At 44.9% G+C, this 13,912-nt stretch overlaps 1 protein-coding gene and 1 long non-coding RNA gene across 6 annotated transcripts in view; one reads left to right on the forward strand and one right to left on the reverse strand.

Moving 5' to 3' along the window:
• Positions 1-13,912, forward strand: part of LOC142558321 (uncharacterized) — a 121,661-nt gene that overhangs the window by 104,522 nt on the left and 3,227 nt on the right. The window lies entirely within an intron of this gene.
• Positions 1-13,912, reverse strand: part of cac (calcium voltage-gated channel subunit cacophony) — a 564,571-nt gene that overhangs the window by 64,607 nt on the left and 486,052 nt on the right. For all 5 annotated transcript variants that reach the window (XM_075670414.1, XM_075670406.1, XM_075670418.1 and 2 more), the window contains 11 exons: positions 13,508-13,580; positions 12,970-13,087; positions 11,639-11,739; positions 10,298-10,434; positions 10,146-10,219; positions 9,047-9,146; positions 5,139-5,328; positions 4,962-5,068; positions 3,389-3,488; positions 3,104-3,264; positions 76-219 (listed from right to left, as the gene is read on the reverse strand). In XM_075670414.1, coding sequence (XP_075526529.1) covers positions 76-219; positions 3,104-3,264; positions 3,389-3,488; positions 4,962-5,068; positions 5,139-5,328; positions 9,047-9,146; positions 10,146-10,219; positions 10,298-10,434; positions 11,639-11,739; positions 12,970-13,087; positions 13,508-13,580 — 1,305 coding nt within the window. The remainder of the gene's footprint in view (positions 1-75; positions 220-3,103; positions 3,265-3,388; positions 3,489-4,961; positions 5,069-5,138; positions 5,329-9,046; positions 9,147-10,145; positions 10,220-10,297; positions 10,435-11,638; positions 11,740-12,969; positions 13,088-13,507; positions 13,581-13,912) is intronic.

Below are 13,912 nucleotides of genomic sequence, written 5' to 3' on the forward strand. Positions count from 1 at the left end.
TACGCACAGTTTTCCTCAAACAACTCAGCCTCAAGCTACTAGAGTAAACGATGAATGGGTTTTCAGGTTACTCACTGTGGCCAGCCCTCGCCCGTCTGCACAGTGAATAAGGTCAGCATGGCCGCCATCACGTTGTCGTAATGAAAAGGCTGGTGCTTCCACTGACGCCGCTCCACCCTAGGTGGCTTGTCCGCGTCGCTGAACACGTAGTATTCTCCCCTGGGCGGAAAGCATAGCGAAAGGGCATGCACCTCAGTGTTGGGTACGCTATGCCACCGTACCGTTACCACGGCATATATATATATATATATATATATATATATATATATACACACACAGGCCACAAGACATGCGGCTCTATAGAGTCCCGTAAAGTTCCAGAGCTCAAAAGAAATAGAGGACATGGTCTTCACACTCTTGAGTCTAAGATATGCTAGAACACTGCTTCAGAGCGAAACAGTCATAATAATAATAATCCTCCTTTATGTCCACTGCAGGACGAAGGCCTCTCCCTAAAAATTATGAGGTTTTACGTGCCAAAACCACTTTCTGATTATGAGGCACGCCGTAGTGGAGGAGTCCGGAAATTTCGACCACCTGGGGTTCTTTAACGTGCACCTAAATCTAAGTACACGGGTGTTTTCGCATTTCGCCCCCATCGAAATGCGGCCGCCGTGGCCGGGATTCGATCCCGCGACCTCGTGCTCAGCAGCCCAACACCATAGCCACTGAGCAACCACGGCGGGTGAAGGCCTCTCCCTGCGATCTCCAATACCCGTGTCCTGCGCCAACCGATTCCCACTAGTGCCCGCGAATTTCCTAATTCCACCGCTCCACCTAGTCTTCTGCTGTCCTCAATTGCGTTTCCCTTCTCTTGGTACCCATCCTGTAACACCAATGGTCCACCGGTTATAAAACCGGCGCATTACATGACCTGCCCAGCTCCTTTTTTTTCTCTTGATGTCAATTAGAATATCGTCTATACCCGTTTACTCTCTGATCCAAACCGCTCTCTTTCTGTCGGTTAACGTTATGCCCAACAATATTCGTTCCATCGCCTTTTGCGCGGTCCTTAATTTGTTCTCAAGCTTCTTCGTGAGTCTCTAAGTTTCTGCCCCATATATCAGCACTGGTAAAATGCACTGATTGTACACCTTCCTTTTCAATGATAATGGAAAGCTTCCAGTCTGGAGCTGACAATGTCTGCCGTATGCGATCCAACCCATTTTTATTCTTCTATGAATTTCCTTCTAATGATCAGGGTTCCCGGTGATTATTAGATCCATGTAAACGTACTCCTTCGCAGACTTTAGAGGCTGGTGGCGATCCTGAACTCTTGTTCCTTTTCCCGGCTATTCATCATTATCTTTGTCTTCTGCATATTAATCTTAAACCCCACTCTTACACTCTCTCTGTTAAGGTCCTCAATCATTTGTTGTAACTCGTCTGCAATGTTGCTGAACAGAGCAATGTCATCGGTAAACAGAAGATTGCCGAGATATACGCCGTCGGTCCTTACTCCTAAGCCTTCCCAGTTTAATAGCTTGAATAGTTCTTCCAAGCACGCAGTGAATAGCATTGCAGAGATTGTATCTCCCTGTCTGACCCGTTTCTTTATAGGTACCTTCCTACTTTTTTGTGCAGAATTAAGGTAGCTGTTGAACCTCTGTAGATTGTTTCCAACGTATTTACGTAAGCGTTCTGTACTCCTTGATTACGTAATGCCTCTATTACTGCTGGTATCTCTACTGAACCAAATGCCTTTTCGTAATATACGAAAGCCATACAGAGAGGCTTATTGTACTCTGCGGATTTCTCGATGACCTGATTGACGACATGGATGTGATCCATTGTAAAGTATCCCTTCCTGAAGCCAGCCTGTTCCCTTGGTTGACTAAAGTCCAGTGTCACCCTTATTCTGTTGGAGATTATTTTGGTAAATATTTTATATAATACTGGGAGTAAGCTAGTGGGCCTATAGTTTTTCAGTTCTTTAACGTCTCCCTTTTTGTGGATTAGCATACTGTTTGCATTCTTCCAGTTCTCTGGGACCCTTGCAGTCGATAGACACTTCATATAGAGAGGCGCCAGTTTTGCTAGCATTATGTTTCCTCCATCTTTGATTAAATCGACTGTTATTCCATCTTCTCCGGCCGCTCTTCCTCGTTTCATGTCTTGCAAGGCCCTTCTGACCTCATCGCTAGTTATAGGAGGAGTTTTTGTATATTGTTCATTACTGTTTCTGATGGAGGTATCCTGACTCCTCTGGGTATTGTACAGGTCAGTATAGAATTCTTCCGCTTCTTTTACTATATCTTCGAGATTGCTGATGATGTTACCCCGCTTATCTTTCAGTGCATACATCTTGGTTTGCCCTATGCCAAGTTTCTTTCTCACTGATTTCAGGCTGCGTCCATTTTTTACGGCTTTTCAGTCTTTCTCACGTTATAGTTTCGAATATCACTTATTTTCGCCTTGTTGATCAGTTTTGACAGTTCTGCGAATTCAGTACCAAGCAGCAGTTCTGATCACCGGTATGCAGTGGCCTGTAAACTTTTTTTCAGAGGGTGCCACATACGTGCGGCGGTCGCTGCCTAGAAGTATTCTGTGCTAATCTGTGCTTTCAACTTGAGTGGGCTGTTCCCAGGAACTCGGTACACTTTCTGCGGATCCATGCAAACGCATCTGGGTGCTTGCAAATTCCTTAGATCATTGCCACAGAGCGCCTCAGTCAGAGACAGCGGCCCCAAAGTTATATTTTGAGAAATATAGTGTCAGTTATTAGTGATTAACTCTTACAGTACGGTACGGTCATTGATTGCTGACGAATGTGTGTCTCAGAAAGGCTATGAAAAACGACTCGCTGCTCAAGCTTTGTAAAATTTCAAGCAACACGCGCAATACGAAATTTCTGAATTGTTTATCAATGAAATACGCAGTGCGACACAGCGATGCTCATAAGAATAGAGAACGCGTGCCTGCTTTTCCATGTGATCTACATGTGTCGCGCTACACATTTCAATAACGAATCCGCAGGAACTCGCTAACCTTTCAGTGCTTTTATGAATGTTAGTTCAAAAACACGAACTAATAGGGTACGTACTTGCATTCACTTTGCGTGAGCTTGGATGCGTCAGTGCAATAGTGAAACTTGCCATTGAATAGTTGAACGGATATCACAGCAAAGATAAATTGGAACAAAATGTACACGATGAGTATGTTGAACACATTCTTGAGGGATGTGACTACGCAGTCGAACACGGCCTATAAAAAAGAATCATAAGTTGTGTTACCACGCGCATTAAACAGTACGGAAAGACAACAAACGACAGAAAGCTATGCGCTCAGCAAATGCGCCAGAAGCAGAATAAATGGGAAGGCACGTTACCTTTAGCTTGGGGACGCGTTTAATAGTTTTTAGTGGCCGCAAGACTCGTAGAACCCTCAGTGATTTGATGGTGCTAAGGTTCTGACCTGTGGAGCTTCCCCTGTAATAATAATAACGACAAATTACGCACTTATGTTCAACTTGTTTATGACTGAAAAGTAGAAAATAGAACTAGCGTAATCCGCGACACATGCCACGCATAACTTAAGCATAGTAACACTGAAAAATACCCCGTGGCCATGATGTCCTTAAACAAGAGAAAGCGATTACGGTCAGTAGGTTTTTAGTTGCTTCAGTTGCATGTTTACAAGAACGATTCTATCACACCTAACAGGTCTACCGGAGCTGTGGCTTACTATCTGAGCTTGGCCTCTTCACAGTTCAAATTTTCGCCCTACGACATTCACCACAGCAGGAATTATGGCTGTTCAAGATACCGCCGGTTACGTGAATTAACAGCCACCTAATCGATGGACAATTTTTGCGATTCTAATGGAGACCTACATTCTCTACAGCTTACCTTGTATCATGGTTCTCGCGAGAAGCTAGTGCATGAAATGAGGCAGTTTCATCGGCAAGGTGTCGACAATGGACACGTTTTGCTATTTGTATAGCTGCCGGGTCACCGCGGAATTGTCGGTAACGTCAGCGCAGATGAAGCTGCGCGCTTGGCTCACCAAAAATACCTCTGCCTGGCCATGCCGCTGTCGAGAACGGATGCCGCACGGCTTTGCTCACTGCATTACTACGCTTCGGCAACGGAATACACCAGGTGTCACCAACTATCGCTTCTATTCACTCGACTTTTGCTTGCGACTTCGCCTGCCAACTGGAGTCTCCCGTCGCGATACAACTTTATTGTGTCGCATGTGGTTGCGCGTCACATCTGCGACCTCTTATTCACTCCTCATCTAAATAGCCTATAGTGGCGCATTCACTTCATGTGGTGGTGAAAGAAATTATTGAGCACCTTTTGGCGTTACTGGCCTTCTTTCATTTGTTAACGAGATTCTGTTCCTGCTAATCTCAGCCACTTTGACGAAAGAGCATTTTCATGATAAGAAATTCTGGGACCTTCGTAGAGGTGCTCATGCATGCACAAATCCACTAAAGCGCTATTTTAATTCTTGAAGGCGAGACAACCACCGGCGATTATGTAAGTAAACCTTCCTATGGCTGTGTGTGCGCGCTGACTCTTTCTTTTTCTCACCCCATTCCCCAAGTGAAGGGTAGCCAACCGGGCGCGGCATTTGTCAACCTGCCTCCCTATTTTTCTCTCTCTCTGTCTCTTCATCTCTCAGCAAAAAGCTCAAGGAGATGAAAGCTCGAGGGGAACGCCATGCGGCACGTCCAGCAAACTGTCGCATAATGAAAATGCGGCCTCACTGATTTATGCCTGATCAAGGCAAAGAACAGGCATGCGCAACAAAATTCCTATAAAAGTGCAGCCAACCGCCAAGTCCACGGCTGTGAAATTGTGGAAACTACCTAAATACACTGAAGTAGAAAAAAAAACAGAGCAAAAAATGCTGCCACAAAAGCTCCTTTCTTACGCATAGCAGAAAAGACTTACGCAAATGCGAAGGCAATGAGTGCGCAAATGACAACAATGGCATCTAAAATGTTCCAGGAGTCTCTGCAGTAGGCTCCTGGATGAAAGATGACGCCCTGATCGGCGATCTGAAAAAAAGAAATGTGAAGCGTCGTGTGCAAAAAAAAAAAAAAAAAATTGCCGGGTGAAGAGTTTTACCTTTAGAAGCATCTCGACAGTGAACACCCCCGTAAACGCATAGTCGAAGTAGTTCAAGATTCTATTTTTTGTCGAGTCTTCCTCCACTGGGTCTTCTGCGGCTAAGGCAATGCTACTAAGCGTTATGGTGATCATGATGAACAACTCGAAGTAACGAAGATTAACAATGAAATGGGCGGCTCGTCGGATCCTACGAAGGAGAAAAACAAAATGCACAGTCGCATTAAAGCATTCGAAACACAGACATCGCATCGCAACTGTTCAACACAACGGAATAAGAAATTTCACTTTGGCAGTGAAGACAGATAATATTAGTAAAAGAAGTCTCTACATTTTTAATACAAAAAATATGAACACACACACGCACGCGCACACGCACGCAAAAAAAAAAAAAAAAGAATTAGGCCTGAACTTGGCTCCGCTATCTCTAAGCATTCGATAGCGCATATATAGACTTTGTGATGATTGGGACGTCTCCACAGCTGCGCGCGTGTGCGTCACGGGTTACCTTAAACACTGCATTAATGCTATCGCATTATAAAGCGACTGTCTTAGACCGACTACCTCGATTGTGTCAACAGGATTGAACACGATCAGCTGAGATGTATAGAACGACATTTAACCTCCCTGCCTTTCTGACCCCCGCTTATCTCTCTTGCTCTCGAAGATTCCATAGCTAGCCACAGGGCAAGACAAAGACAAGAGTTCTAGATGCGCGAGCATTTCTATGCCTACCAAACTAGGAAATACGTCCGTCCGTCCGCCTCTCCGTCCGTCCTCACGTAAGGTGGCTGCCCTCAAGACAGGGCCCGCAGCAGCGAGCGAATTGACATTCGTGCTGCCCCTCGCTTCAGCGCGAACTAAGCGGCGAGAACACAGCGTGCACGAAGCTATCAGCACTCGTCGCAGTGCATCCGCATCGCAATGGCTTTCAAGATAGGGCCCGCGAGGCCGCTCCGTGCGGCCGGTGTACGGTTGGTGACGGTTGATAATGGTGCTACGCGGGTGGATAAGGCGCTAAAGAGCGGTAAGGGCTTATGATAATCAGAACATCATCAGCACTCCTGGCGCCGCCACCTGCAGCAGTTTTCTTGCCTCATAAATTCACCTTGCGCCACCGTCCGCAGCAGTTCGTGTCGCCGCAGCGCTATCGTTCATACTAGTCAGATCAAGTTTCATAACAATGATAATAGTGACACCAGGCTGCGTGGAGGCGAGCAAGTGACACAATGCTTACGCATACTTAGACAACACCAAGACGTGTTTCTGCGTGCATTTTTTTCTCGTTGGAACCATTATTCCCAAGTGTCGACGCCAGTTCACATTTTTCAATAATTGGCGACCATCATTGTCGCCGAAATTGGTTTGAGAAATCCTCGCATTTACCTTGCCGTTCGTCCACTGCGTCTTCGGGATAGTGTCAGGCCATTTCGACGGTTCTTTCCTTTCAGGTTTTTGTTAACTTTGCATACACATCCTTCTTCACACATAACACATTAATCTCGCTATACCACTCATTCATTCACTCTCATATTAACTACGGCATACTATGCTGGGGTAACACTTATAACACCCATTTGGCATCTCTCCAGGTAATCCAGAACCAATCCATAAGAATAATCACAAGGAGTTCACGCTTTGCTAATGGAAAATCCCTTTTACATGAAAACAACATCCTAACCATTTCAGAACTCACCAAATATAATCTAGGAATTTTATTCTACAAATATATGACTAAGGAACTACCATCAATCTGCTTCTCACCTTGTGACCTAATAGCTCATAGTCACACTAGATTTGCGCTCAATAATAATTTTCTTCTACCTAAAGTGCGAACTAACTATGGTAAACAGACTGCGGAATTTTCCGCAATATCGCTTTGGAATACTCTACCACCTATCATCAAAAATGCAAAAAATGTATACCAGTTTAAAAGAGAACTAAAATCATTCATAATAAATACTTACTGAAACTCTCCTTGTTTTTTTTTCGTTTTGTTTTTTTAGTTTTTTTTTTAATTTTTTAATTTTATTCCGTTTTTTTAATACCGTCTTGCTGTTAACAAGTGTTCTTATTACTCATATGCTATAAACATGTTTTGATATTACTCTTCGCTCTCATCTGTACTACTGTTGCTTTAAACATTGTATAACATCATAAGTGTCTTTAGCAGGAGGTCCCGATATAGTCTTTGACTATGTGACCTCCTTATGTATACTACGCACATGCAATTATCTGTATTTTTACTAATAAATAAATAAATTATGAAATTATGAATTATGAAATTACATTCGCTCTTTCAGTTCTTCTTTAACTACAGCCACTTGGTGGACACACCCCTCGGCTTGGTTCCTCGGAATAATGGGCAAGGGTCTTGCATGCATTCCATAAGCGGTTTCTTTTAATCAGCTTCACCACAATAACGTTATGTAATGTGATGAAACATTCACACTGTAGTGCAGTGAAGCATGTTTGTCGTGCAGTAAAGCATACTAAGAGCGACAAGGGGGCAGTGTCACGGGGTCTAGTACGAGTTGCACGCGTCGTCTCGGTGATGGTACGAGCACTGAGACGTCTAATAAGTACACTGGTAGGCCTTCAGAGCTGTTTATGACGTGGCCGTGGCCATTAAAACCGTAGTTTCGGGGTCATGGCCCTGCATCTTCAGCGGGTGCGAACAGAGAGGAATCGCGGTCGGAGAGCACGGCACGAACTCGCACGAACTCTGCCGATGCATCACTTTAGTGGCTGGGCCGTTGAAAAAAGAAAGAAGCGAATGGCACTGCTGACGCCTGCGAAGTCTTCACACGGGAAATCACTTCGAGAAGTCTCAGGTACGGATCATGGCGACGTTTACGATGGCTAATCGAAATCCACCGGACCCACGGCAGGTGCGACTCCAGTAGCACATCTGGGACCATCTGACCATTTCTCGCGAGACGGCGTTTCATTTTGTGCCAACAGCTTTCAATATTCCCGGTTTGACAGCCCGTCCTAGGGTTCACGATGTTCTCAGAGTGATAAACTGTTTCTCAGTGCAGGTTCACGCTTGCCCCGTTCACATCCACTGGACTTGGGATACTTCTGTACGAAGCCTCTACAAGCTCTCAGTATAAAGATCTAAATATAAAGACAACCGTTTGAGATCTTCAAATAATATCGGACGCGATATTATTTAAAAAAAATTAAATTATGGGGTTTTACGTGCCAAAACCACTTTCTGATTATGAGGCACGCCGTAGTGCGGACTCCAGAAATTTCGACCACCTGAGGTTCTTTAACATGCACCTAAATCTAAGTATACGGGTGTTTTCGCATTTAGCCACCATCGAAATGCGGCCGCCGTGGCCGGGATTCGATCCCGCGACCTCGTGCACAGCAGCCCAACACCATAGGATATTATTAATGGATAGAATCAACACGCGGTTTCTGCGCTTTTAGACCGTTGGCCGAGCTTCTGGCGTACTCATGCAACCTTAAGAGTTGGGAATTGTTTCTTATAGAAGCCATAAGTGATAGAATTTAAAACGTAATGTTTAAAGAGTTTCATATTTATGGATATTGATGAGTGTTTAGAATTAAATATTATTAACAATTGAAAACCATCAATGAAGAGAATTTCACCTCGCCATTTATTTAACGAATAATTTTGTACACAGCCATAATTTACACATATAGGCAGCGAAGCTTCCCTGACTCGGCACGGAATAATGCAACTAAAGTTTAGTGTTCCTCAACACGCTTAAACACCACTGCCTATAATAGCAAAATATTTTCGCTGAATAAAAGCTGAACTAACTTGCACTTCGAGACATTCCATGAGTAAATTTCTCAGTATTAAATGACAGAACAAGTGCAAATAGACAGAACAAGCACGATAGATCACGCCAAAAGAATGTATGACTCACGGATTTGTCGGAGAACAGACGAACATGCAAGAGTACGGCATCATTGGCTTTGGACCAGTTATATCGTCTTCATCGTCATCCTCTCTAGGAGGTGCATAATCTGCAAATTGAACAAATTTATGGAGGTATAGACGCAGTATTTGGCGCGCAAGGAGACTATGCTATAGTACAGGGCTCATATCCGAGTACAGTGATAGTGTCACAATCAACAGCGGGTTTTATCAAGATAGTTTAAATTAAGACACTTTTTCGTCCGGCAAAGAATCGACGGTGTACACAGATGCATAAGAAGTCACGATTTCGCCCGAAAGGCGAAGCATCGATTGCGATAGCAAATTAGTGGACAGTTATACAAAGTAAGGACAATAGTTTTGTCGGTCGTATCCACTTGTAAACATAGGCCTACTAACTAAATTAACAATCACGGTGTCACGCGCGCACAAGCATACAGGAGCATATCTCATTCGATGAGTGCGCAAACTCGCTGTCAAAACGTGGCAGTGAGGAAACGAGGCAGTAGCAGCGAGCTAATTTACTTTCGTGCTGCCGCTCGTATCAACGCGAAGTAAAGCGCGAAAACACAGCGCAGCGCGGGCTCTGTACCCGTCGCAGATGGCTTTCAAGATGCAGCGGCCCAGCCAGGCGCGCGCGGCCGCCCGGGCAGCCCGGAGTAGGACGCGCCCTCCCCCGCTCCCCACCCTCCTCTCCCCGAAGCCTTGTGCGCGACGGAAGGCGGCGCGCTTCCTCCCCGCTTTCGTCCGTTGCGTGCGCGAGAAGGAGCCACGATCGCCGGCTCACCCTCGCACACTTTCACTCGCACATACAGCAAGCGGCGCTCAGCGTCGGTTTTGTCGCCCTTGAACTTTATATGGAACGTCACGGCGACGCCGACGGCAGAAATGCACCTGGAGTGTTTATACAATTGCTATCGCAATAAAAAGCAACAAGATAAAAACAAAACGAAAAATATAGCGGATGAACGCTGCAGGTGTCATGTCATGTTGAAGACACGCAGCATCTGTGTAGTGTGGCCTCCCTTTCGTAATGTTTGCCCGCGCTATACATTTTGCTGAATATTACTAAGCAAGCAATTACGTACCTTCATCAACATCAATGTTGTTATTGTCATTGGTTCCCTTGAATTTAGATCCAGCTTCTAACTGATTTTCTTGACTGCAAAGACCACAAAAAGAGCGGCAAAGTTATTGTGCCCAACGTTGTCACGGGGTAAGAGAATTGTGCGACACTTACAAAGGGAAAGTTTTCCCTTTGCCCGGCGCGCCGCTCTGAGGCGACGGCGGGCAGATGTTTACTTGCGGTGGATCTAAACTACCCGTTGTTGCCATTTGCAGATCAGCAATTTCCTTCTCCAGCTCCTCCTTAGCTCTCTGCAAAGGTGGTGCAATAAAAATAGAACCATTTAGCGAACCAAAAGTAATTATTTTTAGGATTCTGGAACGGGAGATTGGGGCATACCGAGGTACACGACACTTGAAGCACTGCTCATCGCGCGGTTGATAATGAATAGAAGACTGCGACAAGAGGGATATCTGATCGCGTTGGATTGAAGCAGGTGTTAATTACACATATTAACACGATCCTGATTTTGTTAACACCTGCACAAAGAACGGCTTTTCTGCGCCACAGAAGTGCTAGGTGCATAACAATCTCTTATCCAAATTCTAATGAAGCCATCGCTTCATAGCTTGAAATATCGGTCTTGTCGGTGTGAACTGTCTATAGGAAACTTGCGCTTGCGCTGTACTCGACAGCCCCAGGGTGTATGCACAGAGGACAAAAAACATTGTACCGCTGCGTTCTCCCCAGCAGCCCACGCACATAGTGCAGCTGCACAGCCACAGAGCTTAGTAGTACATCTACCCTCCATAAGGCACTATACTAATTTTCACTCATGACCAGCAGTCACCTTGTGCACGGTGGCCGGCGTGAAAGGCAAGTAAGGTGAACAGCAATTGTTCTCTCCGTGAATGGAGGCTGTACCACTACGGTTACCACAATCATAATAAAAGAAATGCAGTGGCCTCTTAGAAAGACTATAATGATCCCATCCCGTCCCCAATTTTTTTCTTTTTTTTCGCGACTTTCTTTTTGTACCCGCTCTCCTTTCCATCTTTACTCCCCCTTTCTATTCCCCTAGTGCAGGGTAGCAAACTGGAGGCTTTAACACTGGTTAACCTCATTGCCTTTCTCTCCTTTGCATCTCTCTCTCTCCCTGCACAATTACAGTGAATGGATGTTATGACACGTGCCAGCAACTCTGAACTTTTAAATTAAATTATGGGGTTTTACGTGCCAAAACCACTTTATGGTTATGAGGCACGCCGTAGTGGAGGAGTCCGGAAATTTCGACCACCTGGGGTTCTTTAACGTGCACCTAAATCTAAGTACACGGGTGTTTTCGCATATCGCCCCCATCGAAATGCGGCCGCCGTGGCCGGGATTCGATCCCGCGACCTCGTGCTCAGCAGCCCAACACCATAGCCACTGAGCAACCACGGCGGGTATCTGAACTTTTGCGTACTCTCATATAACATGACTGCCAAGGGATCCAGCCGCTCACGGCTCACGCACCTCCTTCTCCTCCTCTGCGTCTTCCTCCTCGGCTGCTGTCAATTCCTGGGCATTTGCCAGGTTGTCCACAGCGATGGCCAAGAATACGTTCAACAGGGTATCTGTGCATCACGTCAAGGGCTGAATCGCGCAACACAGCTGCAGAGCTACGGTTTTCCACAACCACTGCAGTGCATCTCTTAGGCACAGTTTCACCTTTTTGTTTCGCGTGCCTAGTAAAGCAAAAGACGAGTTGAGTTGCAAAAACCGATGGTATGTACAGTGTATTAGGCACTACGAATCTTCCAGCGCTGAACACTTTTTAGTTGGAACGCAATGTGTTTGGCGCCTGATATGCCTTTCAATTAAACGACAGACGACTCCCACTATCACATCATATATATATATATATATATATATATATATATATATATATATATATATATATATATATATATATATATGTGTGTGTGTGTGTGTGTGTGTGTGTGTGTGTGTGTGTGTGTGTGTGTGTGTGTGTGTGTGTGTGTGTGTGAAAAACGTGTCCGGAAACTATTCACAAGCCGGCATGGTTTGCAATGATACTTAACAGAGGGCCAATTGCGATAGTGATAACAGCAAAGGGCAACTGACCTACAACTCTAAGGAATGGCGATATTTGTTGGTATACGGCCCCAGACTACTTCAGTAGCATGTTATCGGGGTCACTGTTGCTTTATTAGACGATTCATTGATCAATTAATGACGTATAACAGCAAAACAGCGGCCGTTAGAGACGGTGCAGTCGAGGATTTTGGATCTGGTGTTCTTTAACGTTCGCCCAACGCTCGGCACACGCGCCTTTTTCGCCTTGCGCCCTCGTCGGAATACGGTCACCGTGGCCGATAATCGAACCAGATATTCCGTAATCAGCAGCAGGACGCCACTGAGCCACCATGGCCGACGTGGTCACTGTTACTGCGTATTTTAGACATTACGTTTCGATCATACTGAGCCATGCTAGAAATGTACGCGGCGTTTAAGTGAATCACTGCGTGCTTTTTCCGTGAGTCTCGGACACATGTGCAAAGTATAAGTATATATTATATGTTCATGAAATAACTTTTTACAGCTTTTGAATATGTTATCGCAGCTGTACGACAAAGTTTTAAAAAAAAGTGAACTAAGGTAGCCAGAGGCTTGCTGCATGCAACTTCATCTTGTTCACACAGTTAAACCTACTGTGTGGCTTTAATTTTGCGGCAGCCTTCGTACTAAAGCCCGTAGTGTGGAGTGTGCGAGTATGCAGTGCCATTTATCAGAATGAGCTGGTCTGCGAAGGAATATTTTCGTGACAACGTCGAAAAGGATACAGTTGCCAAAAAGGACGAGAATAATGAAGTAAAGGCTGTAGATCATCCCACCGTGAATTCCATCTTGGGACTGAATGCCATTATACATGACCTCGTTCCAGTCCTCCCCCGTTAATATCTGAAGCCAAGAGAAAGAAAGAGAAAAAATAAAAGAATTATGATGTAGGTCAGCAGTCAAAGACATTGGCGTTTAACAAGGACAAACCTTAGCCAGCTGAGTGTGCCGACAAACTGTACTGAAAACAAGCATTAGGAGCGAGCTATCTGAGCTATCTGGCGATGCACTAAAATGTCTAAAATAAATATTTAATTTTTCTTAATCTTAAAAAAAAAAAGAAATGACTGCGTCCTATAAAAAGGAAAAATAAGCATAGCTGCTCAGAGACGAGTGCAACGACTATAGAGAACTGTACAAACTGTATTATGGCGACGGTAACTACATGTATGGCGGCTGGGCATTTGTTGCACGAACGCTACTGCATCAGTGCGGCACCGAATGTGCTGTTTGACAGTTAACTCGGTGACGAGTGAACATTACCTGAAACACTGTGAGCAAGGCAATTGGAAAAGTGTTGAAATTTGCCGCCGGCGTGCCCTCGGGAAAGTTAAATCTGCGAAAAAGAGATATAACAAAACACGGTTAGTGCAGAGCATATTCTCTTATTTTCGCCATGTAACTCTGGTATCGTGCAGCATGATGCAACTATGAACGCAAAGGCAACAATGAAAACATACAAGTGCGTTCTTGCAAAGAAAGTCTGTACTATTACAAATTAGAGCTTGCAATTAGGGTTATCAGTGGTGTTACTATTGCTGAAATCTGGGCGAGTCGGTTGCTGACAGTAAATAAACGCGGTTACAGCGTTGCGGCACAAACACCAAAAGCACCCGTTCTGTGCATTTCGTGTTTGTGTTTCGTCGCGATAACGTAAAGCTAGTCCAA

The sequence above is a fragment of the Dermacentor variabilis genome, chromosome 1 (assembly GCF_050947875.1).
Source record: "Dermacentor variabilis isolate Ectoservices chromosome 1, ASM5094787v1, whole genome shotgun sequence".
Taxonomy (NCBI): domain Eukaryota; kingdom Metazoa; phylum Arthropoda; class Arachnida; order Ixodida; family Ixodidae; genus Dermacentor; species Dermacentor variabilis.